This window comes from Phalacrocorax carbo, chromosome 22, assembly GCF_963921805.1.
Source record: "Phalacrocorax carbo chromosome 22, bPhaCar2.1, whole genome shotgun sequence".
Classification (NCBI taxonomy): domain Eukaryota; kingdom Metazoa; phylum Chordata; class Aves; order Suliformes; family Phalacrocoracidae; genus Phalacrocorax; species Phalacrocorax carbo.
The window spans coordinates 4,909,904-4,925,011 of NC_087534.1; the positions used below are offsets into that span (position 1 = coordinate 4,909,904).

Genomic DNA, 15,108 nt, shown 5'->3' on the forward strand with positions numbered 1-15,108 from the left:
GGCCATGGGGAGCAGGGCTGGGGCCAAGACTGGGACAACAGGCACCCCCCCCCAGGAAAGGGGGTGCCCAGGGGTCAGCCGGCCCCCAGGAGCCAGCCACAGGGCGGCATCCCCCCCTCCGGTGCCATCGCATTCACATTGCGCCCGGAGTCCCCCCACCAGCCCCTGTTAATGCTTGCTGCAGGGGGTTGAGCCAAGCTGCACCTGGGACCCCTCCCTGAGCACAGCGGGGGTGATCCTGTCCTGTACACCCCTCCTGCTCCGCATGGGACAGTGGGAGGCTGCCCCCCCCTAGCCTGGGACCCTGGCCCCCACCAGGACCTCTTGTTCTCCCCCAGGACCCCTTGCTCCCTCCCCCAGTACAAGCAGAGGTTTATGGCTTTCAGGATTTGGCTCTACTATAAGGAAAGGAGATAAAAGGGGGGTGCAAGGAGATCGCCCAAATACGGGGATCCCTGGGGGTGAGGTGGCTGCTGGGGTGAGTGGTATAAAATCTTATAAATTAAAGATTATATAAAGGGGGGTGTGTGTTGAGGTGACCTTCCCCAGATCAGCTCCAGGATTTGCGGGGGCTGAACCCCCCCAGGTGCGCAGAGCTGAGCTGGGGGAAAGGAGATTGGGGTTGGCATGAGGAGACACTCCCCCCGCCCGAGGCCTCTGCTGCTGAGGGTTAGGGCTGTCTGGGGGGGCATGGTGGGGCACTCCTCCTCCGCCCCCCAGCCAAAGCACTTCTCAGGTTCAAAGCCGTGTGTGAAGGCAACAAGAGAGGGGCTGGGGGGACAGGAGGGGGGGGCTGGGGTGGGGGGGCACAGCTTTGCCCCTTCTCTAAGTCCAAAATCCTTGTGCAAAGCCCCTGTCCTCCCCGGGACATCCCAAGCACCCTGACAGGCATTTTGGGAGGGGGGCACAGGCAAAGGGAGCAACAACCGCCCTGCAAAAAGGGGGAGATTTGCCCAAAAGCCGCGCAAGACCCCGACTGGGGGGTGCCAGCACCAGGTCACTGGTTGTCCCCTGGCTGGTACTGGGGCTCAGTGGCGGTGAAATAGTCCTCGAGGAAGGACTGGAGGTACTCGAAGGTGGGGCGCTCCTCGGGCTCCCGCCTCCAGCACTGCATCATTACGTCGTGCAGGGAGGGGGGGCAGTTGCTCGGGCACTGCATGCGGTACCCCCGCTCCACCTGCTCCAGCACCTCCCGGTTGTTCATCCCTGCATGACAAGGACACCCCGCTCAGCGACCGGCACCCCCACGGGACAAGCCAGTGGGGAAACTGAGGCACGCCGAGGGATGCAGCAGTATTGCTCCGTGGTTTGGATAGGAAGCCCAGCTTAGCGCTGGTCTCTCTGATGGGGAAGCTGAGGCACGGGGCAAACCTCCCTGGTGGCAGTGCTGGGGAAGGTCTGCACCCCGCTGCCCAGCCCGCCCCAGGGTTGCCCGCTGCCCCGGGGGGACCATACCTGGGTAGGGCACCCGGCCTTTGGTCACCAGCTCGGTCAGGAGGATGCCGAAGGACCAGACGTCTGACTTGATGGTGAACTTCCCAAAAAGCGCAGCCTCCGGAGCCGTCCACTTGATGGGGAACTTGGCACCTGCAAGGGGAGGCACCCCGCTGCACCAGTGCCTGGGGTACCCCAGCACTGGGGACACCCTGCCTCTTGCACCAGAGGCACCCTGCACCTGGAACACCCTGTACCGAGGGCGTCCTGCGCCCAGGGTACTCTGCACTGGGAGGATCTTGCACTGGGACATGATGCACCAGGGGCACCCAGCACCCAAGGCACCCTCTGCCTGGGGTACACCACACATGGGGCACCCAACACCCAAGGCACCCTGTACTGGGGGCACCCTGCACCTGGGACACCCATCATCTGGGGCACCCATCTTCCAGGGTACCCACCATCTGGGGTACCCATCACGCAGGATACCCATTCCCTGGGGTACCCATCACCTGGGGCACCCATCACTTGGGGCACCCATCGCCCAGGACACCCAGCATTGGGGGTGACCTGTTCCAGGCCCAGGGTGGGACGCAGCACGGAGGGGACAGGGCAGTGGTCCCCACAGCAGCAGGGCACCAAGCAGGCTCACCCTGGCGCGCCGTGTACTCGTTGTCCTCGATGAGGCGAGCGAGGCCGAAGTCAGCAATCTTGCACACCAGGTTGTCTCCCACCAGGATGTTGGCAGCACGCAGGTCCCGGTGGATGTAGTTCATCCGCTCAATGTAGGCCATACCCGCTGCGATCTGGTTGGGGGGGGAGCAGTGAGGACCCCCCAGATGCACCCACTGGGTGCACCCCCCTCCCCATCCCAGCCTCCCCCGTACCTGGGCAGCCATGTCCACCAGCTGGGGCAGCTTCAGGTAGTGACCATCCCCATCCTTTAGGAAATCCAGCAAGCTGCCTGTGGGCAGAGGGTACCAGTCAAAGCACCCAAGAACCAGCCATGCCCACCCAAGGGTGCCCTCCCCTGCAAACCCCCAGCCCCGGGACCAACTCCCTGCCCGCCCCAGCCATGCCCAGGCAGGGTGAGGCTTGCAAAAAAGCTGCGTGAAGGAAAGTTGGGGATCCCCACTGGGCAGTGCCCCCCACTCACCCTGGCTCATGAACTCGGTGACGATGTAGATGGGCTCCTCCGACACCACGGCATAGAGCTGCACCAGCTTGTCGTGCCGCAGCCGCTTCATGATCTGAGCCTCCTCCAGGAAGGCCTCGGGTGACATGGTGCCCGGCTTCAGCGTCTTGACCGCCACCTTCGTGGTGCCGTTCCACGTGCCTGGGCCGGGGACACGGAGTCACTGCGAGCCAAGGGGACAGCCGGCCCCGGCACGGCCGGCATCGAGGGGTGTGTGGATGGAGGGGCGTATGGATGGAGGGGTGCATGGGTGCATGCTTGCATGGATGGATGCATGGATGCATGGATGGATGCATGGATGGAGGAGCGAGGAAATCAGGGCAGGGCAAGGAAGGGGCATGATACCACCACACCCCACCCAGGACAGGGAGTCCCCCTCTCCCCATGGCATCTGGACAAGGCACCCATGAGCTCATCTCCTAATGCCAACCTTACTCCATTTCCCATCCCTCCACAGAGGAGCCGGTGCCAAGCTGCCATCTCCCCCATGGCAGTGGGTACCGCCTGGCACCCCACGATACTGCCTGCCAGGGCAGGACTGGACTGCTCCTGCCCCCCGCACCCCCTGCCCCGGCCGGCTGGGCCAGCCTTACCCATCCACACGTCTCCAAAACATCCCATGCCGAGTTTCTTGTCGAGGCTGATGGAATCCCGCACTATCTCCCAGGCGTCCTTAGCTAATCCCAGGGTCTGGGGCTTCATAGTGGGGCACGCGCGGATTAGCAGATGGCACAACCCATCGTTATACTCTGCAGGGTGGGGGCAGGGAGGGGAGGAGGGAGGGAGGGGGTGCGATGGGATGAATGCAGCATGCACGCCGAGCGGAGGGAGCACAGGGCGCCGGAGGAAGAAGGTGACAAAGAGGGGACCCCCCGGCCTGGTGTTGTCTCCTGCTTGTGGTCCCATCTGAAATGGGGGGGCTGCTTGCCCATGCAGAGACGTCATGGGGCATCATGGGGTACCCGTTGTGACCCCAAAGCAGGACACGGGACTTTTCCCCATGCTGGCAAACCGGTGTCACTCAGCCTGTCCCAGCAGACAGGACCCCTTCGTGGGTGGGTGGGGGTGGGGGGTGTGCCAGGCCTGGGGGTGCCCCCGCCACCCCTCCGCCGCTCGCCCCAGCTTGCCCGCCGGGCCCTACCCATCCACACTTCCCCGAACTGCCCGTTGCCCAGCTTCTTGAGGAGCTGGAGGGATTCGCGGGGGATCTCCCACACGTCTTTGGTTTTGACCGAGAGGTCGGCCAGCTTGGGCGTTCCCTTGTGGCACGGCACGGCCAGGCGGCAGCACAGCCCAGCCGCCCGCTCTGCGGCGCCGGGGCGGGGGGACACGCGTCAGCCTGGGCACGGACCCCCACCAGCCCTCTGCCCCCACCCGCAACCCTGGGCATCGCCCAGGCTCCTGCGTGGTCCAGCCACCCGCCAACATGCACACACATAAATGGGGGGCACCCCCCCTTCCATGTCCCCCAGGGATGGCCCCACACCCCCTCAGGCTGGGCCAGACCCCCAGTCCCCCGGCTCTGCCTGGGAGCAGCTGATGCCCACCCAGACCCAGGGGCTATTTACCTTCTCTGGAGAAGCCAGGTGCTCCCTGCACAGAGGATATGGAAGAGGGGGAACCCTCGGGGGTCCCCTAATGCCACCGCCAGAACAGCTCCCTCCTTCTCCAGTTAAACCCAGTTAGCCCAGCCAGCTCTCTTTTGCCAAAGGGTCTACTGGGCTTTCCCCACCCCTCCCCACCACCCCACCGTGCCACCCCACACACACTCCCCACCCCACCCTACCTATATAGTGCTGGACCAGCTGTTGGACGGTGTCAAACTGGGCACGGGTGGTGATGTAGTAGCCCCCGTTGTCCAGTTTCCGAATCTTATAGTGCTTCACATGGTCTCCCTTGGCCTCATCCCAGTCCCGGATGGAGAGGGAGTAGGCACCTACGTGGGGGCATGGGTCAGGGCAGGACACGGGACGCAGCCCCCGGTGTCCCCATCCCTGTCCCGGTACCTTTCGTCGTCTCGCTCTCCCGGATGAGGAAGGTGCCCCTGCAGTTGCCATGGCACAGGAGCTGCCGCTCCGCATCCTTGCGCCCGATCTTCCCGAAGTACCACCTACCGTGGGGTCGAGCTCAGCGTTGGGAGGTCGCCGCCGAGGGGCACCCACAGGGACCCCACACCACAGCCCCTTGCCAGCACCGTGGTCCTGCCAAGGCTCACCAGGGGTGCCAACACACCTGGGCTCGAGGCAGATGGGGCCAGGGTTCCCCTCCATCCCTGTCCCCCCACTACTCACTCTTCTGCCTGGATAGAGTCCATGGGGGCCACATAGTTGCTGGGGATGTAGCCTGTGGCACCCGAGCTCAGTGACCTGGCCTCCCACCAGTCACCCTCCCTGGGGAAAGAGGAATTGAGAGTGAGGAGGGAGAGACAGAAGGACCTGGCCAGCCTGCACCTTCCCTCCCCACACACAGCACCCCCAGACCCTGCTCTCCCCTGCCACAGAGGGCACCCATGCCTGAGTCGTTGCTGAGGCTGCCCAGCTCATGACACACATGGCCCTGGTTCTCTTGGTGTCCAGCAATGGAGCCGAGGCAGAGCCTGGGTCCTGCGTGAGGTACCTGCAGCATGGAGGCACCTCCCCGGGATGGCATGGGGTGGCTGGGGGTGGCAGGGGGTCCAAGGGGGGCTCACGTGTTGTTGATGATGTGGAATTTCTCCCCTTTCTGGAAGGTCAGGTCATCCTCCGTCCTGGCCTCGTAGTCATACAGGGCAACGAAAAGCGTCACGCCCCCGCCTGCGGCACGCAGAGGGGACCACGGTGAACCCCCGGCTCCCCCCCAGTGCTGCGGGGGTGCAGCCGGAACCCACCCCCACAGCCCCTCGCTGACCTGTGATGCCGCCGCTCCGCATTTGCAGCGTGTTGGAGTTGAAGCCCCCCGGCCCCGTGAAGGATGGAGCCGAGGGCACCGCCGTGCCATGGAAGTTGTTGAAGTCGGGGATGCGGGTGAAGATGGTGCCCGGCTGCGTGGGGTCGGGGTCGTACTGGGAGGTGGGGGGTGGAGGGGAGCCTACCTCGCCCCCCACCTGCCCCTTGCTGGACCCCTTCTCTTTGCAGTGCACACAGCCCATCCTGGGCACGTTCTGCAGGACAGAGGGACTGTGAGCCCCACACCGCCCTGGCAGCACACACGCGTGTCCACACACGTGTGCACACATGGTCCCCATTAGAGGCACTGGGGTGCATGTGTGAGCCCCTGCCCACCCAGCCACGGGAGGAGTGGGGTCCAGCCACCCCCTGGCACAGCAAGCTGGGCGCCTGTGCTGTGACACGAGGACACCAGGGTCGCAATGGGCCCTGCCACTGGCAGGAACCGGGCTGCGAGGAGGGCTGTGCTGCCCCGGGGGACCCCGCGTCCCCCTGGCACTCATGGGTGCTCCCGTTCATGGTGGCCCCACTCACTGCGACGGTTCCTCGGGTCACTTCAGCTGCTCCATGTCACCTCGGGGAGGAGAAGAGGCACCTGCGGACACCAAGGAGGGCATCAGGCGGAGGGCAAGAGCCCTCCAAGGGCTGCAACACCCCTGCTTGGACTGAAACACCCCTCCAAGGGCTGAAATACCCCTACACAAGCTGTGATACTCCTGCATGGGTTGCAACACCCCTGCATGGACTACAATACCCCTGCATGGGCTGCAACATCGCTGCCATGGGCTTAGATACCCCTCCAAGGGCTGAAAATCCTCTGCCATGGACTGGAATACCCCTGCATGAGCTAAAACACCCCTGCACAGGCTGCCATACCCCTGCATGAGCTAAAACACCCCTGCACAGGTTGCCATACCCCTGCATGAGCTAAAACACCCCTGCACAGGCTGCCATACCCCTGCATGAGCTAAAACACCCCTGCACAGGCTGCCATACCCCTGCATGAGCTGAAACGCCCCTGTACGGGATGCAATACCGCTGCACGGGGTGTAATACCCCTGCATGGGCTGAAACCACATCCTTGAGCAGGTTTTTCTCCTGCTGTGTCCTCAACAAACCAATCACCTCCCTTCGAGGGAGATGGGTCCCCTGGCTGCCCCAAGGCTGGAGGGAGCCAAGCGGGGCGGAAAGGAGCCCTCGAGGCATCCCTGTCCCCATCTCCTCCGCTCGCTGGGCAGGGGAACTGGTGTCTCAGGGGAGGGAGGGCCCTGCTCGCCTCACTGCAGTCAGGGCTGCAGTCGTCTGGCTGTGGCCACGCTCGGCAGCGAAGGTGTCGCAGAGGAGGAGGAGGAAATTGGACCTCTCCTACTGTGGCTGCAAGAAGACGTTTCTGTCCCCAGCCTTGCCACATCCCCTGGGTGCTAGCCACCCACCCACACCAGTCTGCCCAGTTTGGACGGAGCAGAGCTTTCCAGCTGAGGGCCCTGCAGCGGTACAGCAGAGCTCGCCCCGTCTCCAGCCCAAGAGCAAGGGAAGGTGCAGTGAAGCCGTGCTCCACCTGGCAGCCATGTCCTGTCCCCATGCTCTGGAAAGCGGGAGGACATGGAGGTTTTGGGGCAGAAGAGAGGTTTTAGGCGGGTTTCCCCCATTGCAGGATTTGATTCACCTTCCTCTCTCTGCGCCGGGGGTGGAAAGGGCCCGGCTCTCCCCCTTCCACCTTCACTTTCGACACCAGCAGTGTGGCAAGCCTGTGGCTGTTGCAGATGGGGCAGTGTTGCCAAATCTGAGTGGGCTTGGCTGCTTGGGGTTTTTATTTTTGCCGACAAAAAGCAGCTATTTCAGCTGACAAACATCCCGAGTTCTCGCAAACCCTGTCCCCTCTTGGCTGGAATCATCCGCCCCGTTGCCGGTATCACACTCAGAAACTTCCCATTTTGCTGAATTTAGCTGTGCTGAGCGCAGCGGGGGCACTGCCACGGCTGCCGGCAGGGATCGAGCAGGCAAGGAGCATCTTCTAGGCAAGCTTAAGCCTGAAATGTCACAGCACCGCAGGGTTTAGCTGCTGCTTGTGCCGTTGCACCCATGCTTCCCCTTCTCTGGGCACCCACAAAACCCCCAAGCTGGTCCCTGCCACCTCCCAGCCGGGCAGGGTGGCACAAAAACCATCCCCTTGCATCGTCTTTGGGGAGGGGACACAGCCGGCCCCGTGTCCGATGGCTGTGCGCTGGCGTCTGGCCCCAGCTCTCCCAAAAATGAGCTGCTTGGAGCCTGGGAGCAGATGGCAACCGAGCCCTTCCCGCACTGGCTCCACCAGCACCAGTCCTGGCCGAGCTGCCAGCTCCCACCTCGCGCTGAGACCCAGCCAACTCGTCACCCCCGCCGCTGCCCCCGCCCCGCCAGGCATGGCTGGGCGCGATGCAGCCCCATCCCTCGCCACCTGCCCATCTGGTCCCCAGCCCCCCGGGACATGGGGCACTTCAGCCCCATCCCCAGCTCCAAGGGGAGTGCAACGTCCCAGTACACACCAGTGTCACCCTGCATGTCAGCCCCGGGGCCGAGGCACCCCGTGGGGATCGCCCCCCTCTCCTGCCTCCATTCCCCTCTGGGGAATAATGGCGATGGAGGGGTCAGGCTCGGGGGGATGCAGATGCGCGGAGAGATAAGGGGGCTGCGGGGACAAGCCAGGGTGGCATTTGCCAGGCTGAAGGTGGATCCCCAGCACCCAGGTGTGCCATGGCTCCCCAGGAGAGCGTGCGGGCGCCAGAGGGGCAGCTGGTGGAGGAACCTGGCCAGCACCTACGCAGTGGTAGGAGGAAGCACAGGAGCACAGCATGGGGCAGGAGGGGGAGGAAGAGGATGGTGCAGGCAGGATCCCAGGCCTTGGGGATGGTGGCACAGGCAGGTACCACAGAGGGGCTGAGTCGTGGCTGCAAGCCCCTTGGGTGCCCTGTGGCCCCCCAGGCCTTGTCCCATCCTCCTCACCCTGCACACCCCCATCCTTCATGCGTGACCCTGCACCCCGGTGGCTCTCGCCACCCTGCCGCAGCCTCCCTGGCGGAAGAGGAACCGAGATTGCTGCACAGCCCAGCCCGGGCTTCTCCATCACCCCGTGGCTCTGGATCTCCCTGGTCCCAGGGGTGAAACTGAGGCACGAAGCAGCTGCAGCTGCAGCACAGGCGGGGAAAGTGCCTCATTTTAGGTGGCTCACGAGGACACACGAACACAAGCGCATTCCCATCCTGTGCCCAGGACCCCACAGACCTGGAAGAGGGGGCAAGAAGACACATCTTGCCTCTCTGCCACCAGCTCCTCGGCCCGGCACGGTAGAAGATGGTGGCATGTCCCTGCTCCTTCCCTGCTGCTCCCAGCCCTGAGTCCAGTCCTGCGACCTGGAGCCGGGGCCATGGGGTAGAGCCCTGCTCCTGCTCCGGTCCCCCCAGTTCACCCAGTGCCTGGCAAGTCCCTGGCAGCTCCCAGCAGAGCATGGCTGGGCTAGCTCGGCCCCAGTAGGAGCAGGTTCCCTGAGGACAGGGGGTGCGAGGAGGGACAGGGAGGGTCCTGCTGTGGCCGGAGAGACCCACACCACAAGCTTATGGCTCCAGACCACTGCGAGGACACCGGCAGAGGCGGTGGGATGGGGTGCAATCCTCCACTGTGAACATGCAGATGGGATGGCAGCCGCAAGGGGATCCCCCGAGCGTGGGTTTCCTGGCCGGGGATCCCACCCTGGTTGGGGCACGAAGTGGGTTGGAAGCGCTGTCTGTGCCTGTCGGCAACGAGGTGGTGGCACGGTGCTATTCCCAGGCACCCTCCAGCAGCGATGCCTGCAGGGACACCCTTTCCTCTGGCTGCCCATGAGCAGGACAGGGTTCAAAGGTGGCCGCTGGTCCCCAAAACCAGCCGTGCTCCAGCCAGGCACAGCCAGCGCTCAGCCGTCATCGTCCCTGTGCCACCCCAGGAGGTGGCAGGGTGCTGCCCCCTCACCAATACCCCGGGGCAGAAGAGGAAGGACCTGCCACCCCCCCCAGAAGCAATCTGCCCCCACAAGCCCACCTGCCAGCAGCCAGGCCCAGAGCAGGGGGTGTCCCCTCGCCCCCTGCCCTGGGAGGAGATGCCCATGGCGGAGGGAGGGCCCCCTGCCCCCCCCGGCCTCCCAGCCCCATCGCTGGCTGGGAAAGCAGGATTTCCGCTGGAAGAAGAGCAATTCCCGGATCCGTGGGGCTGCAGGGGCGGAGGGAGGGAGCCAGCCAGGGCTCCAAATACAATGTCCCGGGAGGAGCGGGGCAGGGAGGGAATTGTGCAGGGCAGGAAGCTGCGAGTTCCTGTCCCTCCTTGGGACACACCAAGGACCGGGGACGAAGCAGAGCTGCAGGGAGTGGGGGGAGAACCCACTCTGGCCACAGCCTGAGCCCCCCACAGCTGCCCCCAGCCCCCAGCATCCCTCCATGAGCACTTGCTGGGCTGGCACGCCATGGGCACCTGTGGGGCTGGGGGGAGCAGGTGTGCGTCCCCCCCATCCCGGTGTCCCCTGGGGTGTCGTGACCTGCCCCCTCCCTAGCGCCTGGGTCCGGCGCGGGTGAAGGCACCATTTGTCTCTGCAGCCTCCCTGCCGTGGCGTCGCCGCCGATTAGTGCCGGGAGGGTGAGCTGGAGCTGGAGGCAGCCCCCAGCCCTCCCCACGCCGAGGCCCCGTGCGTGCTGCCCCCCCGCTGACCTGCTGCCCCCCAGGATGGGGACAACAGGGGTCTCCTTGTCCCCCCTGCCCAGCTCATTGCGGAGGCTGGCATTGCCCAGGGGGGAGCGGTGAGGGCAGGGCCTGGTGGCAGCCCCCCGACAGCCCCCCACCGGGAGCACAGGGCCCTCTGTCCCCATGGCTCAGTGCCCCGTCCCACCCCGGACCAAGAGCCACCCCACGCATGGAGGAGGGCAGCTCTCAGCACCCCCCCCAGCACACAGCAAGAGGATTGAGAGACTCCCTGCCCATGGCAGGGGGCAGAGCCCCCCACAGCCCAGCACCCCATGCCCCACGCAGCCCCTTGCATCCCTCCTACCGTCAGCCCTCCTGCTCCGGCTCGCATGGACCCCCGCTCCCACGCTGCCCCCGGCTCCCGGCAGGACCGCAGGCCGGGGTGCCACTGCAGCACCCCGAAGCGCCCAGTGCTGGTAGCCGGGGTGTCGAGGTGGGGGGCAGGGCAGGGCAGGGTGAGGTGGGTGCCGTGGGGAGAGCGGGAGCGCCTGTGCGTGTGTTTCCCCTGTCTCTTCGGCTGCTCTCGCAGCCGAGCAAGAGCTTCCCCTCCCCTCGCCCCCCCTTCCTCCCCGCGCTCCCAGCAATGGTTCATTGTACCAGCCAGCCCAGCCGGGGCGGCCGCCGGCTCACCCTCCGGCACCGCTCGCCAGAGCCCACCGCCTGCCTGCGGGGGTGGCATCAGGGGGTCCCCAGTCCCCAGCAGCACGGGGTGATGCTGCCGTGGCTCCCCGGGCTCTGCCTGCTGGGATTTGCAGGGGATACCCGGCTCTGTGGGACCCAGCTCTGCTCCCAGAGGCAGCCGTGCCAAGCTGGGGTGCTGCCTGCACCCATCCCGAGGCAGAGCCTGGCATCGCCCCATGGCCCCCCTGACCCCACCCGAGCCAGCATCCCTGGGCAGGGGACAGCACGGGGACAGCACGGGGACAGCATATTGCAAACAGGGGGCTGTGACCCCGTGAGGACCCTCTGATGGTGGAGCACACGCAGCAGCTGCCCATCCTCCTGGCATGGGGTCTCTGCCGCGGGACGCTGCGACGGGGTGAACTTGGTGCAGGGCAGAGCTGTGGAGGGGTGGCGAGCAGCCCACCTTGCCCAGCAGATGGCAGGTAGCTTGGGGACATGTTCGGGGGGGCTGCCATACCTCCCCCCTGGCTGGGGTGCAGCTCCTGGCCAGATAAAGCAGTTGCTGTGGCCATTGATAGCCCACCAGATACCGCACCCCTTATTTACTCCTTGTCCAGGTAAAGGTGGTGGTGGGACGACCCCAAGATTTGGCATCGGTCACACCGGCCCACAGACTTCAGCGAGCTCTGGGAGAGGGGGTGAGCCCCCCCAGCACCCTGCCTGAGCCCCCCTGCACCCTGCCTGGGCTCCCGGTCCAGAGCATTGGGGCACCCACCCTGCAGAGAGCAACTCAAGCTTTTGGCACCCCAACTGCTGGATCAAGGGGATCTCAGTGAGGGTCCCTCACTGGGGGACCCCTATACCAATCAGGGGTGCAGGGCAGCTGCCACTCCAAGGCAACATGTTTCTGGCTGGAAATACCCTCTGCAGCTCAACCCAGGCCCGACCCTGCGTGGCCCCCAGCCCCCAGCCACCCTCCTGCCACAGGGGGTGGTGACAGCGAGGGGCTGGTGATATTTTTATGAGCTCCCCCCGCCGCAGTTTCCGGCATGGGGCCATGCTCCCGAGCCGGGGTGAGGGTGTGCGGGCAGGGCAGGGGGCCACAGTTGTGCTCCAGCCCGGAGCTGGCTGCATCCCAGCTCAGCCGCCCTGTCTCCCCATGTAGCCGGGCTGGATTGTATGCTGGTGGATGTGGGTCCTTCCCCACCTCTCCAGAGCCTTCCTCCTCCTGCTCCTCCTCGCCCTGTGGTTAGCCCTTGCAGGTTGACCTCTTTCCTGTGTGATGGTGAGTCCAGCCCGGGTGTTTCCTGTTCTCACAGAGGGGGGGCAGGGCTGGCAGGGGTCGCAGGTCCCCACCAGGATGGGGACATGCCCCCTGGGCTGATGCCATACTCACCTTGTCACCCCCTGACTCGTTCTGGGGTTAGTGCAGACCACAGCTCCTCTTGAGTCCCAGCTTTCAGGACTCTCTGGGACTTGCTGGGAGGGGGATTCAGACCCTGCTGGGGATGGAGCCAGCCCTGCCAGCATCCCTGGGAGGAGACAGGGCACAGCAGGGACAGGGGCTGCTCATCAGCTGTCACTGGCAGAGCGACGAGACCCTCCAGGCTCCACCTGGGGTCCCAGGACCCTTCACAAACTGTGGCCCCAGGTGTTTCTGGTTGGCTTCAGCCCTGGGGAGAACACTCACCCTCCGCCTTGAGAAGAGCCACCTGAGCTCTGCCTGCCCCCCACCAGCTGCCTGCACTCTGGTAGGGTGCTCTGGCACAAGACAGGGCAGGTTCTGCCATCATGGAGGGGACAGGCCACATCCTGGGGTGTCAGAGATGCTGAACACCATCCCCTGGGAGCAGGCAGTACGGGGGGGGGGGGGGGCGGTGAGTGTGGCAAACTGTGGGGAGAGGGGCTGCCATGGGGTCCCCCTTCCCTGGGGTTCACAGCCTGGCATGGGACATCCCCTTGGTGGGGGGACAGCCTTGCCAAGAGGGCTCCCAGCCCGCTCCCTGTGTGCAGGATGGGAATGGGGGTGGTTGGTGGCATGTAAATCCCACCCAGGACCTTCCCCATCTCTGCCCCCACCGCTTGGGGAGGCTGGAGCCCTGCCAGTGAGGGGCAGGGGAGCCCCCAGAGCCCTCGGGGGCACATAAGGATGTGGGGGAAGGCAGGTGGTTTCCCTGTGTTGCTGGAGGAAATGCTCCCTTGCCCTGCTCGATGAGGCACTCCCTTTCACCCCAACGGCCGCCCTGTGCCTCAGTTTCCCTCCTTGCGGTCAGAGAGGCTGAGCAGTGAGTGAGGGGTGACGTGCACCATTTCCAGCCCTCTGCCCAAACCCTGGGGGCTGGGCCGGCTCAGCCTGTTCCCTCGGGGCTGGCTGTGGGGTACCTACGTTACCCTGTGCCCCACAGCTGGCTCAGCCCTCCTTCCCTTCGAGCCCCCCAGCAAAGGGTTCCCAGTGCTCCCAGTCTTGGGGCCTGGCTTGTTAATGCCGAGCTGCTCGCAGCCCTGGCCCTCTGCTATGGGCACTGCCCATCACCCTGGCGTCAGGGCTGCCTGGCGACGAGAGCCCCAGCCCCAGGGAGGTGCCCCCCCTTGCACAAGGAGGGATATGCAGCCCCAAGCACCCCATTCCCACCCGAGGTTGGGGGAGGCCCCCCATAGATCCAACCAGTCTGCACCCACCCTCCACTCTGCTCACGGCGCTTTGGGGCTCATCCTGCACCTCCCATCCCCCTGCAGCACCTGGTGTTGGTCCATCTCCCTCCATGGGGACCCTGCGGAGACATGCTCTCCCCGCCGAGCACCCCGGGGTGTCCAGCCCCCCGCGCACCTCACCAGCCACTACATGATGCCGGTTACTTCCCTCCTTCAGGGAGGGCCCCGGCTTTTGCATTGGCTCTGCCGGGTTTCACCGCCGCCGGCTCCGGCTTAAAGGTGAGAGCTGGTGCTGGGCGAGCCGGGGCGGGTGAGGATGGGTGTTCTCCACTGGCTCGCAGCCTCTGCGCTCTGCACTGCCATCTGGGGTGAGTCTGTCCCCCCGTGGCACTGTCCCCACCGGGGACACCCTGGGGATGGGAACTGGGGACACCCAAATGGGTCTTGCTTCCCCCCCCCCCCCGCGCTGCATGGGAGCACAGGGCAGGCAGGCTGGGGAAGTGGTTTCTTGTTTGTTACGTCCCCAAACTTGCAGTTCCCCCAAAAGAGAGAGAAGAGTGGGGAGGGGTAGCAAAGCCGGGGCAGGAGCGAGAGATGTGCCTCAAGGGCTTGGCAGAGCTGGGGGGGGGTTGAAAATAGGGCTAAATCAAGCCAGATGGGCTTTAACAGGCACACAAGCCCAAGCCATTCCCTGGCTTTGCTGCCTGGAAAGAGCAGGCAGGGAAACCAGGCAGGCTGTTGTCGGAAGCAGCAGGAGGGGACCAGGGTGGGAGGGGGGAATCGTGCCCCCACGGGACCCCTTCTTCCTGGGTGGGTATAAAGCCAAGCAGGGTTGTGGGGTTGCTGGATCCGTCGCTGCTCTCCCGCCCCGGGCACTGTCTGTGGGTGCCCAGACCCAGGGCGCAATGGGCACCCATGGGACAGCCTGGGGTGCAGGCAGCAGGGGCTGCCAGTCCCTGCCAGGTTTCCAGTGCAGAAGCAGAGCTGGGTCTGGGAGCGGGGCAGGCGCTGCTGGATCGCTCCCAGCGAGGAGGAAGATGCTGACAGAGGGAAAGGCCCGTTCCCAGGGGCGGGTGTGTTGGCGTGGGGTTGCACAAGCTGGGAGCCCGGAGGGAGGCTGGGGAGGTCATTGGGAGATGCCAGGCAGGACCAGCCGGCTCCCCAGCACCCCTCATCCATGCCCTGCTTGTCAGGGGACAGGTTGACTGCCTGCCCCCTTAGAAACCTCTCCCAAAGCCTCGGTCGCCAGCCCTGGGGTGGCACTGCTTCCCATGGGGACATCACCCTACAGCCACCCCAGCAGCTGGGGTTCCCTGGGGGTGCAACACCTCTCCAGCATGGCAGCAGGTCATGGCACGGTGCTGACCCTGGATCTGGCCCTGGCAGGGTGTTGATGCATCGGCATGTGCCACTGGTGGACTTGTGGAGCATCTTTTGGCCAAGCCCCCCCATGCCATGCAGGAGGGGTTGCTGAGGAGGGGAGCACTGGCTCGGGCAGCCTCCTGCCCCAACCACCCCATCCTCAGCTCGGCC

The 15,108-nt window shown here is 65.2% G+C and overlaps 1 protein-coding gene across 3 annotated transcripts; it reads right to left on the reverse strand.

Moving 5' to 3' along the window:
• Positions 1 to 787: 787 nt before the first annotated feature.
• FGR (FGR proto-oncogene, Src family tyrosine kinase) lies at positions 788 to 10,849 on the reverse strand. 3 transcript variants are annotated; one of them, XM_064471477.1, is made up of 13 exons: positions 10,604 to 10,849; positions 6,088 to 6,148; positions 5,516 to 5,768; positions 5,319 to 5,421; positions 4,921 to 5,019; positions 4,636 to 4,739; positions 4,416 to 4,565; positions 3,223 to 3,378; positions 2,591 to 2,770; positions 2,322 to 2,398; positions 2,087 to 2,240; positions 1,456 to 1,587; positions 788 to 1,206 (listed from the first exon to the last, which is right to left on the reverse strand). In XM_064471477.1, the coding sequence occupies exons 3-13, from the start codon at positions 5,754 to 5,756 to the stop codon at positions 998 to 1,000; spliced, it is 1,605 nt and encodes a 534-aa protein (XP_064327547.1). In that variant the 5' UTR covers positions 5,757 to 5,768; positions 6,088 to 6,148; positions 10,604 to 10,849; the 3' UTR covers positions 788 to 997. The 3 variants fall into 3 exon arrangements, with proteins under 3 accessions (XP_064327547.1, XP_064327545.1, XP_064327548.1); XM_064471475.1 differs by lacking the exon at positions 3,223 to 3,378 and adding an exon at positions 3,771 to 3,935 and having other exon boundaries at positions 10,604 to 10,848; XM_064471478.1 differs by lacking the exon at positions 3,223 to 3,378 and having other exon boundaries at positions 10,604 to 10,848.
• Positions 10,850 to 15,108: the final 4,259 nt, after the last annotated feature.

Bases quoted from the DNA above. Each gene is read 5' to 3' on its own strand.
- FGR (XM_064471475.1), bottom strand. From the start codon at position 5,756: ATGGGCTGTGTGCACTGCAAAGAGAAGGGGTCCAGCAAGGGGCAGGTG. The intron at 5,422-5,515 runs GTCAGCGAGGGG...TGCGTGCCGCAG, and splicing joins GCGGAGCGGCGGCATCACAG to GCGGGGGCGTGACGCTTTTC. The intron at 5,020-5,318 runs GTGAGCCCCCCT...CTCTTTCCCCAG, and splicing joins TTCCACATCATCAACAACAC to GGAGGGTGACTGGTGGGAGG.